General features: G+C 37.3%; 1 protein-coding gene across 1 annotated transcript in view; it reads left to right on the plus strand.

Moving 5' to 3' along the window:
- LOC145663854 (uncharacterized) overlaps positions 1 to 25775 on the plus strand; it is a gene marked incomplete in the record, with an annotated part of 87617 nt that overhangs the window by 51538 nt on the left and 10304 nt on the right. Inside the window, 4 exon segments of the mRNA XM_081729980.1 lie at positions 1339 to 7489; positions 11711 to 11880; positions 17219 to 17423; positions 23521 to 23643. Coding sequence (XP_081586106.1) covers positions 1339 to 7489; positions 11711 to 11880; positions 17219 to 17423; positions 23521 to 23643 — 6649 coding nt within the window.

The raw sequence follows: 25775 nt of genomic DNA on the forward strand, positions 1-25775 counted from the left end.
TAACCGGCATAACCGCGGGACGTAAAACTCAAAAGATTTCATTTCATTTTTTCTAATTCGCCAGTCAGTAACATAACGTTAGAGCATAAAATTTAGGCCCTACTCTCCTAAGGCCAGGAATTCAGTTTTTTTTTTTTTTTTTTAAATAAAAATTTAAAGATATATGAGGCACGTTCGCACAATAAGTGTACTAGGGCCCTCCCGGGCAGAAGGAATTTGTTATTGCTATGTTGATGACACTACCTTATAGCTTAGTTCCTACCCTTTCCAGCGAGCCCAATCATGCGTCAGTACGACCAGAATTGTGGCCACAGTACCTTTCTCGTGAAAGATGTCGATAAAATCTGCTGTCAAGTATGAGATTCGTAGCGTTATCCATTATCTCGTTGTAAAGGAAAAATCTTTGTTTGAAGTTTGTAATGAGATCAAATCAGTTTATGGTGAAGGAATTATGAATCATACGAGTGTGTTTAAGTGGTGTCATGAATTTAAAAACGGTCGTAGTGAGGTGCACGATGAGCAAAGGAGTGGAAGACCGTCGATTTTGACTAATATGCGTATTCTCCTGACTTGGCGCTTTCAGACTATCATTTGTTCACCTTCCCGAAGATGCACATGGATAGAAAAAAATCAACTGACGAGGAAATGAAGGTGGAGATGAAGAATTGGGCAAAAGAGGTGGCGGCACACTTCTTTGACTAAGGCATAAAAAAATTAATCCCTCATCGTACTAAGTGCATCGAGAGGGATGGCGACTACATGCAAAAATAGTTCACATACGTTCTGATGTAAGCAAGTAAAAGTTTTGTTTTAAATAATTTTTTTTGAAACCTACAAAAATCTAGTACTTATTTTCTGCACGTGCCTCGTATATTTTTTAAAAATAAAAAAAAATAAAACAATTGGATATCTCAAAATCTAATTAGCTGGAAGGGGAACAACTTCAGCAGGGGGTCAGAAATTTAAAATATTTGGTATGTCCCAAATGGAGATGATCAAATCAATACACTAAAATTGCAAAATTAAAGTGATAAAAATAGAATGCAGTTTTAAGCCTCGCTAATTAGAATTCCTGTTTACTTTTCATCAACATCTTACATTTTTTTCCTGGCCAAAACCTCGACTAGTACTTCACCAAAAGCGCAAGATTAATAGTCATGATATTGAAGATCTTTTCGCAATTTTGTTGACACTCTGTTCATCATAAAGCCTAAGAATCATGAGATTATCATGAACCCTCTCATCTCAGTGTATGTAAGCGTGCTATGATAAAACTATTGGATAGAGTTCTGACACATTTTTGCCTAAAACTTTATTTTTCTTTTATTTTTTTTTCAGGCAGTTTAGTTTCTGGGAAGCTTGTTATGCAGCGAGAAGATTCCAATAATATAAATGTTCCTAATCGCAGTCTGTTATCGTCTCTAACCAATAATCGTGATCTGGAAACTATAAAATATATTGAAACCAACAGTGGTGATTTAGAGGGAACTTGTGATGACCTTCAAAATAATTATGGCCACATGCGTACATCTATGGCAGGAAGTGTTTGTGGCGTTGAACGTACGGATAGTTTTACAGATACTATTCGAAGTGCTGAATTAACAGATAGGGGAATTGCGTCTCAAAATTACCTGTCAAATGAACCATTTTCTCTTTGTGAAGGCAGTTCCATGGATACAGCTAAAATTCAGAGAGATTGTGATCTTTTGCTGCGAAATGCAAACGCCAGTAGCTCTAGAGTTGATTTATATGCTTCAAATAAATCTTGTTCAGTTAATGATAGTACCATTAGTAAATTATTTTCTCTGAGCAGTATCTCCAATGGATTACATTCACCTCCACTAGCGTGTAACAATTGGGACGAAGATACAAGTACCGTTGAGAAGGTGGAGATGATGGTTGAAGCTTTCGAAAAGGTATTCAGTTATAATTCTTCAAATGAGCCTAGTAATGATGTACATTCAAACCAGAATCTTCCACCCAACTTAGCGGAGTGTGAGGAAGACCTTCCTATAACTGAGCTGTCCGTTTCTACAAGTAAAGTGGCAGAGTTGGACTCTGAAATGCTAAACGAAGGGGGGTCAGTTGAATTTTGTGTTGATAAGTCCGAAGTTAGTGAATCTTCTGTACCAACAATTACCTCTCCAAATGCCAGTGGATCGCCGAAAAGATCATTGTCATCCAATGTAAGTGAACCGAAGAATTTTAAGAAACTAAAAACATCAAAATGCGAAAAACCACAAAACACACAGAAGGTGAAAAACAAAACGTCAAAAGGATTTGTAGAACCTAATAATGCAAACAATAGTAATGGAGAACTGAGCTGTGAGGATCTTTTAGTAGGAACGTTACGGAGCGGGAAAAAGCGGGCAAGCTCGTCAGACTCAATGCACAAATCTGAAGTAGCAATAAGCAAAGAAATGAGACTCAGTCAGACAGCCAATGGAAGGAAAAGTTCTTCGTCACCTTTCAAGTTGAGTCTTAGCCCAGGAAGTGCAACACTAAATATGTTACATGTTTCAGAAGAAGAGGGGTGTCTTGGGTCTGAATCTCCTGCAGCTAATACCAGATCCCGTACAAGTAATAAAACAACTAGCGAAGATTCACCAGCTCCGTTAAATAGCCGTGTGATGCAGGTCAAAACATCTGGAAGCGCAGTGGTTGATAAAAGCCCTATCACAGTGTCTCCTGCAGTACATACCAGATCTCGCGTGCCACATGTGGAAATTCCAAGTGAAGATATCGCCAAAGGAAATGTCCAAGTGGAGTTGAAATCTCCTGTGAAGAAAAAGGATTTGTCTGAAAATAAGGAAGCCAGTAGGCGAAAGAAAAGATTAGATGGAGATGATAAAGCTTTGCATGGTCATAACACTAATGTTGAATTCGGAAAGCCATCTCCAGAGATGAACTTAGAAAGTGCTGTACCTAAAATCCCACATAATGCCACAGATTCCGGTGACAGTAATGTGAATGTCTCTCCTGCTTTAAATACCAGATCTCGTACTCATCACGTGAAAGTTTCATTTGCGGATAACTCAAAAACCGGTGCTACAGTAGAAGCGAAGTCGTCTTCGCAAATTAATGAGAAATTGTTACAGAAAAATACGGCTGTTATAGAAAAGGACCATAGAATAGGAGAACAACCTTGTACAGATGTCAGTATTCCACCGGACCAAAATATTAGTTCTGAATTGGGCAGTCCAGTGTCAGTACAAAGTTCTATATCTAAACAATCTGATGATATTCCTTGTAACTCTATGGCAGTGACGTCTCCTGCATTGAATACCAGATCTCGGCGACAGAGTATTGGATTTTCTACAGACACATCCTCGAGTATACAAAAATCGTTACAGAAGGATACGGCTGTTGGCGAAAACGACCATAGAATAGGGGGACAACCTTGTACAGAAGTCACTATTCCACAGGATCAAAATGTTAATTCTGAATTCGAGAACCCAGTGTCAGTACAATGTTCTAAATCGAAGCAATCTGATTATAATATTCCTCGAAATACCGACGCAGTGATATCTCCTGCATTGAATACCAGATCTCGAAGACAGAGTATTGGATTTTCTACAGACACATCCTCAAGTATACAAAAATCGTTACAGAAGGATACGGCTGTTGGCGAAAACGACCATAGAATAGGGGGACAACCTTGTACAGAAGTCACTATTCCACAGGATCAAAATGTTAATTCTGAATTCGAGAACCCAGTGTCAGTACAATGTTCTAAATCGAAGCAATCTGATTATGATATTCCTCGAAATACCGACGCAGTGACATCTCCTGCATTGAATACCAGATCTCGAAGACAGAGTATTGGATTTTCTACAGACACATCCTCGAGTATACAAAAATCGTTACAGAAGGATGCGGCTGTTGGCGAAAACGACCATAGAATAGGGGAACAACCTTGTACAGAAGTCACTATTCCACAGGACCAAAATGTTAATTCTGAATTCGAGAACCCAGTGTCAGTACAATGTTCTAAATCGAAGCAATCTGATTATAATATTCCTCGAAATACCGACGCAGTGACATCTCCTGCATTGAATACCAGATCTCGAAGACAGAGTATTGGATTTTCTACAGACACATCCTCGAGTATACAAAAATCGTTACAGAAGGATGCGGCTGTTGGCGAAAACGACCATAGAATAGGGGGACAACCTTGTACAGAAGTCACTATTCCACAGGACCAAAATGTTAATTCTGAATTGGATAGCCCAATGCCAGAACAAAGTTGTAAGTCAGATCTATCTCAAGAGGATATCCACTGTAACAGCATCCCAACGTCATCTCCTGCATTGAATACCAGATCTCGGAGACAGAATGCTAGTGAGACATTGCTGCAGACAAACGCGTCTGGCGTCAGCGAAGTTGATAGTTTGAAGAAACACTCAGATGAAACTGTAGGGGACAAGATTATTGGTACTGAATCTGAAAGTCTGATGTCAAGGATTAATTCGAGAAGTGCTAGAGTTAAGCGCTCAAAAGTGTATGATGAAACTATTGGTAAGGAACCAGTGACAGATTCTCCTATAACTACAAACAAGGCTACAAACACTGTTACAGTAATCGAGAGAGAGGTACAGAAATTGTCAGATACAAGTGTAAACCAAATTTATAATTTCGAACACGGAAATTCAGTGCCCGTAGTTGATTTACGGAATGTTATTGGTACGAGCTCACAACCTGATGATATAGCTTGCAATAAGGGGTCGGTGGCAATCTCTCCTGCTTTAAATACTATATCCCATGCAAATCAAGAAAAAGTTCCGTCAACTGATAACGTAAATCACAACGTACCAGGAGAGTTAAAATCTAATGAAAAATATATAACTGAAAGCAAAGAAATCAGAAGTCCAAAGAAGCCGTCTGGTTTATTGTCAAAGGTTAACTCGCAAAATACTGTACCTAAAAAATCGCTTCATAATGACGAAGTTCTCGATAAAAATCCTACCACAGTATCTCCTGCGTTAAATACCAGATCTCGTACACAACACATAAACATTCTGTCTCCAGATAACGCAGAAACCAATGCTACAGTAAAGTTGAAATCTTCGAAAACTAGTGAGAATTTGTTACAGAAAGATATTTCTGGCAGCGATGAAAACAGCAGCAGATTAAAGAAAAAATCTTTAAATGTGGAAACTAAGAATTCTGAATGTCAGGGTCCAATAGCAATCGTAAATTCTGAAACTGCTAAGCCAAAAATATCAGAAGATGGTCATTTAGATTCAAATAAGAATCCAGCGGAAAGTTCTCCTGCATTGAATACCAGATCTCGAACACATAATGTGGAAATCTCGCCTGGAGATAACATAAAAACTAAAGCTTCGAGTTCTATAACTGAAAGTCCACCATCAAAGGTTCATGTGGAAATATCTCCTAAGGATAAAGCGAAGAGCAATTTTTCAGTGGGGTGTAAATCTCCTTCGAAGATTATTGAGAATTTGCAACAGGAGAGAACGTTCGAAAGTGAGGTCAATAGGTTAAAAGCAAAAACAAATGTAAGAGATGTGAAATCTTCGCAAGATCAAAATGTTATTGTTCAATGCGGGAGTCTGATTAACTCACGTTTATGCACAGATAAAAGTTCAGAAAGTAAGAACAGTGTTGCAAGCTTCCCTGCATTAAACACCAGGTCTCGTGCATCATTAGAAGGTACATCTACAGATAACGCAGTAAATAACATTGAAGTAGGGTTGAAATCACCTGTGAAAACTAACAAGAATTCCGCACAGAGACAGTCTCCCAGTAGCGACAAAGCTAATAAAATAAAGAAAAAATTGAACCGAGACATTGAAATACCACACAATCAGATTAATTCGCCTAAAAATACTCAGGATTTTGATGCAGATTCTCCTGCACTCCGTACAAGATCTCGTTTACAAGTGGCTCAAAAAGATCCTCATAAAGGAATTTCACTTGTCGGTAAGTCCGAAATAACAACCAAGATTGCACGTGTCTCTCTTCATAAGTTAGATGAGGGTGAAATGAATAATTTGATCACTGAATCAGATGGTCTTTTTAAGAACTCTGCAAATGACGCAACAGGCAACGATACAAGAAAAGATCGTAACATTTTAAGCAATAAGACAGAACTTTCAGACGACAATAAAGCAACAGCATTGCCTTTTCCTACCACCTCTTTATGTAATGATCAGTTGGATAAAATCTATCATCAAGTTATAGAAACAGAAATTAATGTGGACAGCGGAAATCCTTCCAGCTCAGAAGAAGCTTCATTAAGGACAATTGGAACCAATGAAAAAATACCTCATGATGATGATGAATCATCAAAAAAATATGGTTGTGAAGGGTTTGAAGCAAATACGGGTGACAAAGTTTATGAAAATCACGTTTATAAACCCCATGAAAGTGGTTTTCGCCAGAGCGAAAATGACAAGTCAGATGATCATTTTCATTGTGTTACAAAAGACAATCACACTTACCTTACTGACAATAATTATTCACCCAGCTCTAACCATACTTGTGATAATGCATTGACTGAAGTACGTAATAGAGAAATGTATCGTTCAGATGAGTATAGAGATATCTTAGTAACGGAAAACCTCAATGACGGTTCTCGTGAAAAGTACGTAGGTACCTCAGATGTAAATCCAGGAGATTTGGTGTATGTGAACGGTGTCCTTTACCGCGCGTATGAAACAGCTACAAACGCATCTTCAGAAGTAGGGACTGTTTCGAGAATACAGATGGAGTCTGAGGCTTCCATAAATAATTATCCTGCAGAGAGCAATGCGTGTGTTCCTGAAGCTGGTAGAACTTTCATTTTGAATGATAATGGAGGAAGATACCACGTTCCACAGGGTAATTTAAACGTCTCATTATCTTACTCAATACAGATACAACGCAGGGATGGATATCAAGAAGACAACAATCTGGTTGCACTTGGAACTGATAAAACATACATTGTCAGTCCGTTAAAACATGACAACTTATCAGAAGGAAATCGCGTTTCAGATAAAAGTGTCCGCAATACTTCAAATGATTCAGTACGTATTGAATCTCAAGTACAGCGTGAAAATGCGATTGACCCATCTGGTTCACAACTTACTGAGACTGAGAGGGTCACCATCGCTGCATCAGGAAATGTCTGTAATAAAGAACTTAGAAAAGAGTCAGTTGTATCAGAGTGCACACGTCTTCCAAATAGTGAAAACGTTACTCATAATAATGACAATGAAACTTCAGAAAATAACAGTGCCGTTAGGAATAATGTGGATTCTCCGTTGCCCAGTTCTAAAGAGGTTGAAAGCAACGCGACTACCTCGCCATTTGTTACCAGTGACGATAGCAGCTCAGTGAATTATATAGAAGTTACACCGATGCAGGATGGAGAAAGAAGAAACTTTCTGGTTACTGGAGCTGAATCACCCATGATTAACGACGGGACAAGGCAACAAATCATTGAGAAGAAACCAGATTTTCGAGATACTATGTTTGAAGCAGTGCAAAGGTAAGTGCTTCTTCAAGGTGTTACGAGGTCTATTAACACACTTTGCAGGCGGATTTCTTGTACCAAAACAACGAGAGGAAACATACTTAACCATGTGGTGGAAAACGATTAATTTCGGAGGTTTATAGTCATGCCTTGTGCTGCAGAATGACAGTCTTGGGAATTGCGCTCGAAATCGTAGTGGAAAAAGCTGAGGTCAAAGTAGTACACACAAGAGTTCCTTAAAGGAACTAAGAGGTTTCCGAGGGCCGTCTTGTTTAATTTCGTGTGGAACGTGAAAGTATTGATGACTAATATGCGATATCCGTGGTGTTCAATGCATTAGCTCTGAGTCATGCTCTGTGTGTATGTTGTGGACAAATACCATGTGCATGAGTTTTCTCCAACCTTCGTACATTATCACTAATTTCTTCAGATATCATTATGTCTTTTAACCGTGGGATGCTAAACTCAGATAGTTTTTTTCTCGTTTTTTTATGTAGCTTCTGCAGATACGGCCTTGCATGTAATTCCACCACATCGCGTTCGTTCTCGTCATTAATTGCAATACATTATTACCTTGACGAACAGTATCTCCGAAACTAAGCGTTCTCTGCCACACTGTTATTATACGAAAGATGAAAGTGTTTTTAATTATTTACGTACTGATTAGAAGCAAGTGTTGCAAATGTCTGGTGGAGCTGTGACTTTCATTGATTTAGCAGTTTTGTTAATAATGTTGTGAATCGCTTCTTTATGGTGTATCTTGTTGCTGGCAACAGTAGCCAGAACAATATGGTGAGTTTGATGAAGTGTTTCACATGAAGAGGGTGACTTGTATGTGTATATTATTAACAAGAGCTTGTCAGCATTGGATCGTGTGGTAAGTTACATTCTAATAGTAAGAAGATCGGAGACCTGTCCTGGCAGTCAGTGATGAGAAGTTATCAATTTATAGTAGCGAGCCGATTAAGATGCATTAGCCACAAACGTTAATAATTATAATAACATTATATATGATATAATTTTAGTGGGAAATAATTTGTTGATGTACACGTGGAAATATATTTTTGGTTATTGTTTTGGCTTATATATATATATATATATATATATATATATATATATATATATATATATATATATATATATATATATATATTATCTGCTAGAAGCAATATTACATCTGGTTACAGTCTTGACTTTTTGATCATTTCAATTATTGTAAATAGCCTGTCGTGTTTTGGTACGAGGAATTTGCGTGAAGAGTTTGTCGATAGGATATTGTATTCTGTTTGAAATATAATTAATCCCGTTTAAAATGTTCATCGCAGAATTTGGTTGCTTATCTATAGAACCATATACACGTCATGAGCTATTATTACTTCGTAAATTGAACCCTTCTATAAGTTGCCATTTGTCTCTTTACAGTTGTTTTTCTTTCTTTATCTTTTTATTGTTTTGTTCTCTGTTCTGTATTTTAATGTATGAATTTTCTGTTATTTTGTGGTTGTCTGTATGTATGTAATATCAGTTTGTTCTACTTTTGTAACTGTTATGAATTGTTATGAATTGCATTTTATGTTTATGTGCATGTCCGATCTAAAGTTTTATATGTAAACAACAAAATGCTGCTACAATACACTAGAGTCCCGAGTATCCGGCTCGCGACTATTCGGCCTAGTTTTTCTTTTATCGTAATTAAATGTGGAAGGCAAGGCGTTGCATTGGCAACATTGCCAAGGCATTGGAAGCGGGCGTATGCTACGATCATCCTACGTGTCGTGTGCAAAATACAAGTTGTGACAAGAAAACAGCATCGTTCTGCTCCTGGTTCATTGTTTCGTCATTGTGTATTATGTTACGAATTTAGTCAGTACGAATTTATGTTAAAATTTGAACAGTTTACATATACTGCACGTATTCTTTAACTCACTTTTTCTCTAATAAATTCTTGAAACGTGCAGTGCAGTACATAAACTTTTATAAACTACCAGTACACAGCCCAATAAGAAGTGAGAAAATACGTACTGTATTATAACACTGAGTTTTGGTATAAAAACTTTGGCTTCTGGTATTGGCGGTGCAAAGAAATGAGTTCATAGAACTCCGATCTATCAGGCTTTTTTGTTACTCGGCCTGCTTTTCTGCCGCATTAGGCTGGATACACGGGAGTCTACTGTAGATGATTAGTAAATGCTCTGCATCACATATTTGTGGTATTTTTTTTTCTCGAATTGAAAATTATTACAAGATAAAAATATATTTGTTTATTAAATGCTAAAGAATTAAAAGTTTTAGTTACAGCAGAAATTAGTTAAAATAAGCCTAAAACGTCAGTAATTTGTAACAAAAATATATATATATTGAGGACCTAAATAATTGTTGAAAAGAAAGATGATGCCAAGCATGATTTGAGTGATTGTCAATTTACTTAAAATGATGTGACGTTATCCTTCCGATGGCCCAGATGACTTGGAAGTGCTTCTTCACTTCCTAAATTTTCTGGAATATCACCCGTGCATTTATAGTTCATCTTATGTGCGAATTTCAAGTCTACGAATATTATGTACACGTTACCACAGGTTGAGCTAGAAATAACAGCGTTTGCAATGAGGAACGAGAATACGTGTAATGGTAGTCATAAGCGAAGTAAACAACGTTATAGATAGAATTTATTCTTGCTTTCACATCGTCATATATAATTAAAATAAGTAATTATGTTATATGGAAATGAAGAATCAATGAATAATAAAAACACGACGACTATTAGATAATGTATTATATGTTAATTAGGTTCGAGAAGACGATGTAGAATACAAGATTATGATTTTACTGCTATCTTTATAGACTTATTGTTGCTAAGTTTATCTCTGTTCTGTTTAAGTCTGTTATATTTAATTTTATTCTCGTTCGTTGTAAATTGTATCTACGTGCTTACTACTTTACCTTGACATACAAGAATCAGTCGATGTTTCATATTATAATTTTAGGTTAATAAGAAATAAATACCTTTGAGTAAACTTGGTAATTTTGGAGATTTTCTTTGAAAGAATCAGTTAAGTATTTATTAGTTTAAAATTTTGAATACTTTTTACATTCTGTAAAAAATGCTTTAAGTAATTAGTATAGGTTAAGGATACATAACATACATCTGGCATGTTTTCTCATGGCCCCGAGTTTGACCTTGGATTCAAGTCTTGGAAAATATATATACAGGGTGTTTCGAAACAACACCGTCAACGTTGATTATATGTTGACCTCCGTAAATTTGTTCAGGATTGAAAACTTTTCATTTATTACGTAACGTAGTTATGAAGTGATTTTTGGAATCTAGATATTATTTTGTGTGATTTTGAGGAATAGACTGAACAGTATTTTATATTCCATAAATGGCAATTGACTTTTGCAGATCTGTAAATTTTCGAAAATGTTTGTATCTGATGTTACTAACTTAATATCAGTTCTCATATTTCCGTGAAATACAACGAAGGTGATCCACATTGCTTTAAAAATATGATCTTTGTATATGGAAGCAAATAAATAATACTTGTTATTTTAATATGAACCGTTTGAAGAGCAAACTTATCAGCAAACTCAAAAGTATTCATATTTAAAAAAACATTGCACGTCTACAAGACCAAGGGAAGGAACGGTATTCGGGTAAAGATAGGAATTTGGAAATTAAAAATATCTCGTTGCTTCGCAGAATTCACATCTTAAATAATTTTACTTCTTCAGTGAGTGGTGGCGACGGTGAAGATCCCAGTGATGCTATTCCAACCTTTATCCAGAGTGCCTGTGTCCATACTTAATTTTAGTGCCTTCGTTGGAATGTAAAAAGCCTCATGTCTTGTCTTTTTACGAGTAATGATGATTTTTTTTATCTGTTTTACTTTATTGATGTTATGCTTTGATTTTTCAGGTGTGTTGAAACGCCCGATCTTTGGACATTGTTGTATTTGGCATGACAAATATGTTCTTCCATCCTAATGATGCCTGTATGTTTCTTGATATGTGCATGAAATTTCATAGACATCTACAGACTCAAGGATTGCTGAAGAAACTTATATACTCTTAGATTTTCCTCGATAATATTTGTGGACATTAATGTTGTATAGATATTACGTTTTCTGAAATATTTTCGTAATTTGTTTGTGACCGAATAAAATAAAGGTATGTTTATTCATTTCTTGATTTGTAGGAGTCAGTATAGAATTCCTCAAAAGGTAAAATATTTTTCAGGTCCGATTGCCAGTGGTGTATTATAAAGTTCACACCAGCGGAGATTCACCTTGGATTCTTGTTTAAGACTTTGCAACTCCGTTTACTATTAGGTACGTTGTTGGATTCCCAAGAAGACGCAGAATATGGTCATAGAGAAGTTGGCGATATATGTTTGGAAAAGATATTGCGTAAGTATTTACTATTATTAATGTTAGATTAACCCCTTAAGAACTAAATATAATTTAACTTTCTCTGGCAAAAAATCTCATACCCTTTATTATTTGATTTAATTGTGTGAATATAGTATAGTACATTTTCAAATTATTTCTCTATAAATGTTTACGAATATACAGGAAAAAAAGGTGTTATCTCGGGTCTTAACCGTTAATTGCATGATAATTGGTAATAAAATATGAGTAGTGAAATAATTTTTTGCGCTAAATAAGTGTATACAGAATATGTAATCTTATAACTATCAAAAATGTGTCAATGAGGCTCTGGTGCTCAGTGGTAGAGCGCTCACCTCTGGTGCGTGGGGTCCTTGCTTCGATCCCTAATTCTCACTAAGTGTGTGTCCCGTCTCCTATAGCCTCGCAGCTGAAAGGGACGTTAAACTCAAAATCAAATCTCGCAAGTGTGCTTTGTGGTGGACAAACATCATGTGCGTGAGTTTTCTCGGGGTTCTCCCACTTTCTTCAATTCACTATTTCGTTCATTATCATCCCCCACTATCTCCCGTATCCTCGGAGTATAAGCACATGACGTTAAACTTTAAATAAAAAAGGGAGGCGCGGTGGCTCAGTGGTAGAGCGTTCACCTGTAGTGCTTGGGGTCCCTGTTCGATCCCAGCTCGCGCCGTGTGGACCTTGTGGTAGAGAAACACCGTGCTCGTGGGTTTTCTCGGGGTTCTTCCGTTTCCTCCCACTTTCTTCATTCCACCATTTCACTCATCTCACCTCATCACCGTCTCCTTTAACCTAACCGGCATAATCGTGGGACGTAAAACTTAAAGATTTCAGTTCATTTTTAAAATAAAAAAAGAAAAACAAATTTCTTGAAACAATGAAATTAAATCTTTTAGTTTAACGTCTTACAATTATGCCCGTTAAATTAAGAAGGGAGACGGATGATTAAGGCAAATAAAAGATGATGGAAGAAATTGTGGAATAAGAATGTGGGAGGAAAAGGGAACTCCTCGGGAAAATCCACAAACACGATGTTGTACACTTTGGCGGGGATCGAACCAGGGACACCACGTACCAGAGGTAAGCTCTCTACCATACAGCCACCGTGCCCCCTCCGCCCTAATTTTTTAATTGAGATTGTTCATTTTCAACGTTGCATAATAAAATAAGATTTTAACCACACAGAAGGAAACGGTAGTTTCCGCATTCCAAATAATGAGTACAAGAAGTACGAGTGTGGATCAAATATAAACGGGATTCTTGTTCCTGAACATCAACAGTTGGTAGGACTGACCGCGCGCTTCTGCTATGTTTAGGCGGGACCGCTGGAAATGGAGAGAGCGCGCTGTTAGATATTTCCCGTCATTTATTCAGTACCACTCACGAAGTCGGAGCAACAGGTTCACCCCTTCACTGCGCAACGCATAATTATAAAATTTCTTGCTCGTGAAGGAGTTACAGCGGCAGAAATTTGCCAGAGATTGACTGCGCAGTTCGGGAATCAGACATTGTCAAGGATGCGTGTGTATGCCTGGCATAAAAAGTTCAAGGAAGGACGAGAACGTGTGGAAAATCAGCAACACGATCGCCGCCCTCGGACTAGAATTACGGACGAAAACATTCGTGCGGTTAAAGGCATTATTGACGACAATCGACGAGAAACAGTATCAGAAATTGCAGAACAAGTCGGAATCAGCTATGAAAGTTGTCAAGGAATCATCAAAAAGACCTACAGTTCCGTGAAGTGTGTTCCAGATGGGTCCCTCACCTTTTGACCGAAAATCTAAAGTTGAGACATTTGGAGGTCTGTCAGAGGCTTAAAGCAAGGTTTGCGGAAGAAGGTGATGTATTTTTGAGTCGGATCGTCACCCGCGACGAAACATGGGTTCACCACTACACTCCTGAATCCAAACAAGCCAATAAGGAGTGGCGGATGAAAGGGAAGGCAGCACTAGTGAAAGCTAAGACTCGACTGTCAGCTAGTAAGGTTCTTTCAACCGTTTTTTCGATCGGCGAAGCATTTTGCTGATTGACTTTTTACATGAGCGACGCACAATAAATGCTGAATACTACTGCAAGCTGTTGAACAAGGCGAGAGTTGCATATCGGCACAAAAGACGAGACCAATCGATTCGACAGATCCTCCTCCTGCACAACAATGCGCGACTCCATACGGCAGCTAAAACTGTCTCGAAGCTACAGGAAATGCACTGGACTACACTTGAACATCCTCCTTACAGCCCGGACTTATCGCCCTGCGATTTCCATTTGTTCGGACCGCTTGAAGAAGCTCTATGAGGGCAACGATTTGAAGATGACGAGAGTGGAAAAGTTCGTGTGCAACTGGCTAGTGACACGACCCTGTTCTTTTTACGATGAGGGCATCAAAAAGCTGCCCACACGCTGGGAAAAATGCATTTCCAAAGGAGGAAACTATGTAGAAAAATAAATTGTAAGTGCCTTGTGGTATTTAATAAATGAATTTAAATAAAAAATAAAATCCCGTTTATATTTGATCTACCCTTGTATAACGGAAAGGTTAGCGGCACCTTTATACTATATTTGTAGAGACATCTGTCGAACAAAATATGCACCTACATGTCCTAAAGTCGTCTTCTTTCCGGTTAGGTAAGAAAGACTTGGAAAAATTTATGAAGCCACGCAGTTTCTCAAATAAAAATATAGTGCTTCTTTTTGGCTATGTAACTAAAGTACGCGCTTGAATTCCCGGTAGGAACTCAAGTGGTTCGGATTCCACGTTAAGCTCTAGGCCCACATCCCACATAGTAAACCAAAGAAAAAATATAGGACTAAAATTTGACATAACATGGGATAAGTTCTTAAGAGTTAAATGTTGAACAGGAACAACTAAACTTCTAGACCTATACAATCCAGAATGGGGTGCATTGGCCAGGTGGTCCATGTTGAACTGGATGATTCCTGGTACATTTAGAGGGAAACTTAAAAATAATGAAGAATAATATATTATATATATATAGTGAGTATGTCAATTACAGCCTGATATGGAGTACATATAGTATACGCATTCTAAACTGCTATCTGCTGTAGTATAGTGGTACAGATTGCAGACAACGTCAGGTCGGAGCTCTATCCAGTTACAAACTGAAATGTGTTAAAAGTAATTCATTCCAGATTCGTCTGTAGATTACAACGTTAGCTTGCTTGTTGTGTTTTTAATTACTACCACTGTGTAGAGTGAAGAGTAAATATACTCAATTCAGAAGATACAATATATTTCAGGCAAAAAATTTCTTGTATGCCTTATATCTGGAGAACTACATGTGTAGCCAAACCCAAACTAACACTTAACTTAGTACGATGTCCTTGTGCCTAAAAAATACGAAAACTGGATTTAAGGACCGTTCAAAAATTTTGTGGCCCCTGATTATTGGCCAAGATCGCAATGTTTTGATCCAATTTTTTGGATCATTCCTAAAATTCTGTTATAAATTATATTCTTTGTTTTGCAAAACTTTTCTACCCCTATATATATATATATATATATATATATATATATATATATATATATATAGAGAGAGAGAGAGAGAGAGAGAGAGAGAGAGTACATGCAAACTAAATGAGGTGCCTCCTGATCAGGGAAAAATAATTTCTTTTATTACATTATATATTGCAATATTTTGTAGGTAGAGTGAATAACGTTCTCGAAATTTAGCCCTTCACCTTTTGTTACAAAATGTATATAATTATTGTGCAAAATCTCAATCAAAATCTTCTCTAAGTCAGTAATTACTTTAAAATAAAAGTTTTATATAGAGAGAGAGTACATGCAAACTAAATGAGGTGCCTCCTGATCAGGGAAAAATAATTTCTTTTATTACATTATATATTGCAATATTTTGTAGGTAGAGTGAATAACGTTCTCGAAATTTAGCCCTTCACCTTTTGTTACAAAATGTATATAATTATTGTGCAAAATCTCAATCAAAATCTTCTCTAAGTCAGTAATTACTTTAAAATAAAAGTTTTATATAGAGAGAGAGTACATGCAAACTAAATGAGGTGCCTCCTGATCAGGGAAAAATAATTTCTTTTATTACATTATATATTGCAATATTTTGTAGGTAGAGTGAATAACGTTCTCGAAATTTAGCCCTTCACCTTTTGTTACAAAATGTATATAATTATTGTGCAAAATCTCAATCAAAATCTTCTCTAAGTCAGTAATTACTTTAAAATAAAAGTTTTCACTATGGATAAAGAGGGCCCCCTCGGTATACTATGTTGCCTAGGGTTGATAGGATGGTGTTCTGGCCTAAAGCGGCCTCGGAATGTAGGTTATGATCAGTACAAGACACTGATGATTTCTTGGTCTCGACGTGCTCTTTTATGGCCATCCTTTGGAGGGAGAACCTGTGAAGGGGTTGTCCGACCCCTTCGTGGTTCTCCGTGTCCTCTTCGTCTCTTCCAGTAGCTGTGGTTTTCTTCTGCCGTCTGCCACTATTTATTTACAAATCGTGAAGACACGTGTTGTTAGTATTTGTGTGTGTACGGAACATAGTAATATAAATGTGGAAAGTTGTAAATCGTAACCTGGAAACATCAGGGAATTTGTGCTCGCCAAATAACTGGGAACCCTGGATATCATGTCCATGTCCATTTTTTTTTTTTTTTTGTTTATTTGTTTGTTGGAGTTTCTACCATTTATTTTCACATTTTCATTCCATCAATCTCTTCATAATCATCGACTTTCACTAATCCTTCTCGTTTAGCCTATAGAGCGTAATCGTGGGACGTTAAATTTAAGATTGCATTTCATTTTGCATTATATTTGCCAGATTGATTCTCCCAGTGGTACTGAGACTATCAAATGCATTGTCACATTTATAACACCATCTAAAGAGAAAGTCGGGGCCGCGGTGGCTCAGTGGTAGAGCGTTTGCCTCTGGTGTATAGGGTTCTTGGTTCAATCCCAGTTCGCTCCAGGTGTGCTTTGTGATGGACAAACACATGTGCGTGTTTTTTTTCAGGATTCTCCCGTTTCCTCACATTTTCTTCTTTCCATCATTTCGTTCATTTCTCATCACCGTTTCCTTTAGTCTAGGTGGCATAATCGTAGGACGTAAAACAAATTTCATTTCTAAAAGAAAAGTTAATAAAATGAAAAAGTGTTTATGTGGATCACCCTGTAGTTGTTACATATATTGTTTTGAATATGTGATATTTTTTGTATTTTGTAAAAAAAAAAAATCATAACGCATTAAAAAATTCATAGCGCATAATTTCGAAAAGTTCATAAATATCTTTTCATGAAATTCCGAATTGGCTTAAAGAATTATTTTTCACGTCTGTTTGATTTCAGCGACTCTTCATCGAATAGGAAGGATGGGCTGTTTATTGATGCTGCGTAGATTTCCACAGCAAAAACTTCGCCAGAAATGCAAAACTACAAAAGATTTAATGCCTTTGTTAGAGGAAATCTCCGCTGAAATAAAAAGTATCAAACACTTATCTAGGAATTTAGTTAATCTTGAACATTCGTACTGGTGTGATATTGATGATGACAGGTAATTTTTATTTATTGATTTATTTATTATTTAAGTAGAGTTTTATATGTAATGAATTTTGTCTGTAACATGGTAGGATAGACTTAACCTTTTACTTTTATAGATAATTATGGGTACATCAATTATTTAAGCTTTCAGGTCGAGAATGGCCTGAAACAAGCAGATGCGTTGTCACCATTATTATTCAACTTATTTCTGGAGTACGTTATAAGGAAAATAAAAGACAGCAACCAGGGCCTAGAGCTGAATGGTATTCACCAGGTTATGTTGTATGCTGATGATGTCAATATAATAGGGGACGATAGGACAACAATAGAAAGAAATGCAGACGTCTTATTAAACACTTGTAGCAACATGGGTGTAGAAGTAAATACAGAGAAAATTAAATACGATCTTGGAAGTTCGTCAAGATCGTAATACTGAAAATTATGGATGCATTAAAATATCAAATAATACTTTCGACAAAGTGAATACTTTCAAATATCTAGGATCAATATTAACAAACCAAAATCATATTCAGGAATAAATTAAATGTCGACTAAAAGCAGGGACTTCGGGTTATTATTCAGTTCAAAATCTTGTCGTCGCGAATTTTGTCGAGGAATTTGAAGGTTAAAATATATATGAAATGATAATCATGCCTGTTGTTCTATATAGTTGCGAAACATTGTCGCTTACTCTGAGGGAAGAACGCAGATTGAAAGTATTTGAGAACAAGATCATAAAGACGAATATTTGGACCAAAGAGAGACGGGAATGAGGAATTGCGGAAACTTCATAACGAGGAATTGCACAATTTGTACGGCTCACCAAGCATTGTTAGGGTCATCAAACCTAGGAGGCTCAGATGGACAGGTCATGTAGCCAGAATGGAAGAAAGTAGGAACGCTTTCAAAGTTTTAACTGGAAATCCAATCAGAAAACGACCATTAGGAAGACTGGGCGCAGATAGGAGGACAGTATTAAGTTGGATCTCGTAGACATAGGAATACAAAGTAGAAACTGGATCCAGTTGGCTAAGGATAGAAGTCAGTGGAAACATTTTGTGAACGCGGCATTGAATTCTTTTGATTTTTTCTTTTAATGGAAGTAATTTTTCCTTTTAACCTACCATGTGAATGTGGCATGGCAAACTGGACGTACTACAGAACAACGATGCAAAGAGCACAACAGATACATAAGATTTGAGCAACCCGAAAAGTCAGGACTAACAGAGCATAGCTTAGAATTGGGCACAGAGTCAATTTTACAAATACCACCATAGTAGCCAAGTGCAGCAATTTTCGGGACAATAATAAAGGAAGCAATATCCATCTCGTGAAAGAAATAGTTTCAATGGAGACAATGAGTTGGTTTCACGTCAGTCCCACCTGGTCGGCCCTTAAAAAAAAGGTTCAACAGCAGCAGCCAATCAGGAGCCAGCATTTTCCTCAGCCAACCACAAGCCCCCATTCATAGCTCCTGTAGTGCGTCCAGTAAGAGAACGTCTCTGACTGCTCGCAGTGACATTGCCACTACTCGCGTGTCAAGTTTTTTTTCGGTGCAACTGTAGTGGCAATTTAATTAATGGTATAAGACAGAGTGATCGTGGTTGGTAACACTGGTATCAAAGTAGGGGCTGCAATGTCCCACCGCATGTGGTAGAAACGTCAGAGACCATCTTTTGTTGGCCGTGCTATAAACAGTCACTATATACGAGGAATGTTCAAAAAGAATTTTTGGTTGGCAAAAATACATTTGTCGATTTGAAAATTGAAATATTAATCCTCTTCAAAGTAATCTCCTTGGTAATGCACACACTTCTCCCAGCGCTCCCGCCATTGTTGGAAACACTTCTGGAACGCAGTTTTGGAATGGTGAGGAACTGTGCCGTCGCATTCCGCATGATCTCTTTTGACTTAAATCGGGTTCCTTTTAGTTGCATTTTCAGCTTGAGAAATAACCAAAAGTCATAGGGAGCCATATCAGGTGAGTAGGGAACGTGACGACACACAGGAATGTTGTGTTTGGCGATGAAAGCCTTAATCAAATTTCGCGGACACTCTCCTCATGCCCAAATTCTCGTTCAAAATTGAATATACCGATCCGATTGAATGATTTCCGATTGGGTATCGCCAAGCTTTCGGCAAAATTTGATGCAGTATCGCTGCTCAAGTTTTTCTGTCATTTTACCACACACACACAAAGTGAAATCCGACGACGCTCACTACACGTCTTCACTCGTTGGCCGACTGCCAGCGCCTTCGCATGAGTGTCCCCTCTACATCTACACTGGAGAAAGGCCTCTACGTTTCATTGGTTTACTCGGGAAAAAATTAGGTTCGATACTTTTTGAACACACCTCGTATATACAGGGTGTTAATGAACTATACCGACAAACTGTAAGAGGTGATTCCTTACATCAAACTAAGAGAAAAAGATCATATGGACCTGTGGGCAAAAGTACATAGTTTCAGAGCTAGGGCTGTCCAAAATCGCAAAAACGAAAAATTTCAAGTGACCGTATTCCGAATTCAAGAAACTATGTATGGTAGTCCTTATCAGCATAAAGGAAGTCACGCATATGCGATCCAAAAATACATATTTTAGTAATGTTCAATGGGTGTAGAGTATTACATGCAGGATGAGATTCCCAGACAAGCCATCAACTGAATTTTGGGATATGCTCTGACTTTATGATAGGTCTAAAGTAGGCAAATGATAAGCCTTGATAGGAGTAAACACGGAATTATTTGGCGCAATGGCGGAAGTATTAAGGATCGTCAGCAGCACGGTCTCGCGTACTCGAGAAGACGCGTGCTGCAATGTTTTCTTTCACGCTTAAAAATGAAGAAAACGTGAAATATAGCATGAAGAAATACATCGCATCACACGTTATTGCAAACACACACACAAAAAAAAAAAAAAAAAACTGCCGGTTCCTAATACTTCCGACTTCCCTACAAACCACTGGATGTCCATTGTTGTTAAGGCTTACCTCCTGCCTACTTTGGACCCTCCTTGAAATCATGGTATATCTGAAAACTATTGAGAGTATATCTGAGAATTAAACCCTGTAAGGAATACCGTGTACACCTATTGAAAATTGACGAAATATACACTTTTAAATTGTGTATGCGTGGCTCTCTTTACGCTGGTAAGGACAATCCTCCACAGTGTTTGGAATTTCAAAATATGGCCCCTTGAAATTTGGCTTTTTCGCGATATTGGACAGCCCTAGTTTTGAAACTATGCACTTTTCGCCATAGGTCCGTATGAACTTTTTCTCTTATTTGATGTGAAGAATCACCTCTTACAGTTTGTCGGTATAGTTCATTAACACCCTGTCCATATATCTCGGACCTCTTCATCACAATCCCTAAAGATGAATGCATTCGAAGCGTCGGATTCAATATCTTCACCTTGCTGATAACCCGAGAACATTTAATAAAATCACGTTGCCAGGAAGAATTCAATTCTTCCCCTTTTAAACTTTTTCTGTTGTGCTGAGAAGCATATTTCTTGGTGTTAGGGAAATTCGGGATGGTCTCGAAAGCTTATCTTTCTGAGGGAATTTACTTAAAAATATTAATTCTATATTTAGTTTATTTACAAGTAATATATGCATCATTGTTAAGAAGCATTGTTACTGTTAGAAGAAATAAAACAGTAAAAAATACAGTCTGCTACTTAAGAATGTACTTTTCATGTACTGTATATGAGTAACTAATAATCATTCCAGTATATTAAAAACCATCAACTGTATCAGACTGACTACGAACGACATTCTTTCTGGCTGCATAAAAACTTCTTTTTCGAGACGAGGATTTATCCTTAACCCCTTTGGGATTTTTAAGATAAATTTTAGACTTTCAGTCAAGCAGCTACTGTATCATCATTATTTATCTTAGGATCATGGTTCGTACCTCGTTCTCTTCAGAATAAAGCAACCTACCAAACGGTATCATTCACGTGCCCGTATCATATACCTGGTAAGGTAAATTTGAGGAAAATGGGGATTTTTTTTTCTGAAAAAATACCTTTTCCAGAGGTCGAGGCCACTCTAGACTGGCCCTGTGTTAACGTACAGATCTTAAAATAACTTGAAAAAAAAAAATGCCATAACATGTGTACTTTGTCTAATGGTCATGTCGGCGACATATACAGGGTGTTTCTAAACAGCACCGACAACGTTGGGGAGGTGATTCGTGACAAGATAAGACGAAAAGTATAGACCAACCTGGGTGCACAAACGTTTCCTTTCGAAGTTATAGGCTGCCTAAAACATGAGAAATTGGATTTTGAAGATCCATAGCTCCAAACCTATGGAACCTACCGCAGTCGGGTCAAGACTTCACTTAGAAACTAGTATGTATTCTATCCAAAAATCCATGTTTCAGAATCCTCCGCAATAATTTTTACAGAGGTAGTCGGTGACTACTTCAAATTATATGCCCGTAGCCAAACTCCCTCTATAAAAATTGTTGCGTGAGTACCTTAGTATTCTGAAAAATGGATTTTTGGATAGGGCACGTACTAGTTCCTAAGTAAAGTCTTGACCCGACTGCGGTAGGTCCCATAGTTTTAGAGCTAAGGACCTTTAAAGTTCAATTTTTCATGTTTTCGGCAGCCTATATCTCCGAAAGGAAGCATTTGTGCACCCAGGTTGGTCTATACTTTTCGTCTTATCTTGGTGTCAGACAATCACCTCCCAAACGTTGTCTGTGTTGTTTTGAAACACCCTATATATATATATATATATATATATATATATATATATATATATATATATATATATATATATATATTTTCTTGGAGCTTTTAGACAACATTTGCCAGAGAACAAAATAATCCTTTTGCGTTGTACTCCTGAAGGCTAAACAAATTACGTCATGACCCTCACCAATTTGACGAGCTCCTTCTCAAAACACATGTGACCTGTTTCACAATGCATGTACGACTGAACAATAAAAAATCCAGCAGTAATAGATGTTATATGAGCGTTTTAAAACAATACACACGTATGTTATATGCGATTTTGTTCAGTTACATATGGTGTTTAGAGAACATCATAATCATACGAAACTCAAAGATTTAAAAGTTGTCGTAATTGTAGACTGGATATAAAATCCGTGCCGAGTGCCAAAAATGGAAAACTTCGGTTTAATGTAAAAATGTGACCTATGTGCCAACACTACTCAGTGAACTACGGGCTATCTAGTATTCACTGTGGAAGTAGTTCAGATAATCCCCAGAAGAACACGCGTCAATATTTTCGTTTTGGTACTTACTGTTAGCATAGATTTGTATTCAGTTAGAATTTTGGTCTTTAGATCATAGCCATACAAAAGCTGGCATCGCGTTACGAGAAATATCTTGATAAGGATGGTGCATATGTGGAAAAATAGGTTATATATCATTAACTTCACAGTAATAAAAATAATTTTGTTCTAATCTTAATCTTTTATTTTACAGTATATCGGAACTTGCTTTCTAGATGCGCATTGTGCTAACCACTATGCTACCAGTTCCGTTTACTGAAAAAAATCTTCCACGGTGTTCTGTTTACATCCTACATGTCAAAATTCACGAATTACTGTTAAGTATAGCATATTGGGTAGTTTCGGAAGAGTACTGTATATGTATTCCTAATTATGAATATGACGAGTATGAACTGGTCATAACAGTCAGTTTACGAGTATTGTAGCTAAACGGGGGAGTATGTGCTGATCAGTTGATGCGATGTCGCAGTTCGAGCAATGCACAAACATTCAGTTTTTGTGCAAATTGGGGAAATCTGCTTACGATACCTGCTTTGATAGCCTTAAAATAAGTTTACGGTGACAATGCTTTAAAAAAAAAAAAAGCACCGGTGCCCGTTTCGTCACTGTAGAAGACATCGAAACTAACGCGATGGCGAACTTCGGAAGATACCAAAAGAGGAGTTTTGTCGATGTTTGCAGCAATGGCAAGATGGCGGAGGAAGTATGTGTGTTCCGAAGGTGCCTCATTGTGATGGCATCACGAGTGGCAAAACTTCATCATTTCTGACTGCTCCTCGTATATATATATGAGAAACAGCTGACCATTTAGAATTAATGTGCTTCTTTTCTTTCAGAATTGTTGTCCATATGACAGATATTGACGCGGAAGTGTCTTTCTCGGTGACTGTAAATCTCGGTGGATGGAGCTCAATAACACCAGAAGATATATTTGTAGAGAACGACATTGGCTCTGTAAGGTAAATACAATCTTTACATTTATTCGTGTACTTGTTTTCCAAAGTCACAATGCTTTCGAGGCATGGCATTAACGATCTTGTTTCTTTTCTTTTTTTTCTTTTTTTTTTTTTTTTACGTTTTACTTTTTCTTCTTTTGTATGCCAGATCAATACTAGATAATTGAGAGATCGAGGAGGGGGGGCACGGTGGCTCAGTAGTAGAGCGCTTATCTCTGTTGTGTGGGGTCTTTGGTTCGTATCCCTACCAAGTAAGTATGTACTGGACAACATGTTCTCTCGATCTACTCCCGTTTCCTCCCCACTTTCATTCTACCAATTTTCCATTATTATTCACTTGCCTTAATCAACCGTCTCCCTTAGCCTAAAGGACATAATCGTGGTATGTTAAACTGAAAGATTCCATTCCATTTTTCGGGAGATCGATAACACTGCTTAACATATTTTTTAGTTGTTGCACGTTACTGTGAAATGAAAATAATTTATTTAGGTTTTTTTGGGCGAGTTGCTGAACGGGAAAATTATACTTAAATTGATTGGTTTCAAGATAATGGCACTATTGATCTGAGCGAGCGGAGTCGTTTGTGCCGTACTACGCACATTTTGAGGGAATTGCATTTCGCGTGATCTTTGAGCAGTAATCATTAAACTTTTCATGGTGTTTCAGGTCTTCAAGGATCTGGGGGGAAGGTGACATTTCTATGTCTAAATTTTAGTAAAAATATATACAATAGGTGCTCTTTAATGTGGCACGTTCGGACTCACGACCAGTGACATCATTACACTGCATATTTTGTTTTTTAACATGAGGGAATTATTGTTTCCCTTGGGGTCAATCCATGCAAAGTGATCGAGAAAAAAGGAAAATTGCCGCTTGACCTTTTCAAAAAAATCTAATTTTTTCATGAATGTTTATTTTATATCAGGGTACTTCAAAACCACAATTAATTAATTTTTTTACAACATCCCATGGCGACGCAGCGGCTGCCGCCATTTGCGTTTTTCGATTTTAGGTGTTTACGTTATTTTATCTCAGCATGTATTTGTCCTTAGTCCAGGCATTTTAGGAAGAAGTTGAGAAAAAAATCCCATAAAGTGAATTTTTCAGAATAATTTCCTTTGTTAATGTACTTGGACATATCAGAAGTCTTCTACTCTCCGAGGCGTGCTTTCTCTCAAAATGGCGGGCAAAGATGGCGGCCATGAAATTTCAATGGGTAGCGGTGGCTCAGTGGTAGAGCGTTCACCTCTGGCGCATGGGGTTCCTGGTTCGATCCCAGCTCGCGCCAAGTGAACCTTGTGGCGGACAAACGTGTGCATGGGTTTCCTCAGGGTTATTCCGTTTCCTCCCACTTTCTTCATTCCACCATTTCATTCATTTCTCATCATCATCGTCTCCTTTAGCCTAGCCAGCATAAGCGTGGGGCGTAAAAATCAAAAGATTTCATTTAATTTCATTTCAAAATTGAGCTCCTTGTACGTTTCCATTACAGGCGAGCAAGTGTTTGGAACAAGCAATTGTTCATTCTCCAAGAACTTAAAACTACTTAGTTTACGTATTTATTGAATAGAGAATTTATTATTTTATTCTCCTTTATTATATGTAATAAAATACCTATAAAAAATGTTGTGGATCCTCGTGACTTATCCTTTCGTTTGATATTTAACAGAAAAGTTACCCCATAAACAAATATCAGTCATGAGAGTATGAAGAGTCTATCGACATCTTATCCATCAAATTCCAAGAAACTTTTTAGATTCCACATAGAAATAAAGACACATTATTTAACATCCATATACTAGGTCTACCTCCTCTTAATTTCGCTGCAGCCAGAAAAATAATAATAAGACTCAAAATTTATGAATATTCCTATCCAAAATTATAAAATTCTCAAATGCTGAAGATTCCTTTGTACATTTTGTCAATCCTGGCACCGAATATTCAGTTCTTGCATCTCTTGAATGGTCATTTAATCTGCGCATTTTAAAAAGGCGATTTACGAATTACAACTGAAAAATTACATCATATTACTTCGTAATGGATCAGTAAAACAGGTTTTATCCTCCTTGACTCTTCTCTATCCCCCACCTCTTTCTCTCTCTCTCTCTTTCTTTTTTTTTTTTTTTTAATTGAC

This window comes from Thermobia domestica, chromosome 11 (assembly GCF_964235325.1).
Source record: "Thermobia domestica chromosome 11, izTheDome1.hap1.1, whole genome shotgun sequence".
NCBI classification, from domain to species: Eukaryota; Metazoa; Arthropoda; class Insecta; order Zygentoma; family Lepismatidae; genus Thermobia; species Thermobia domestica.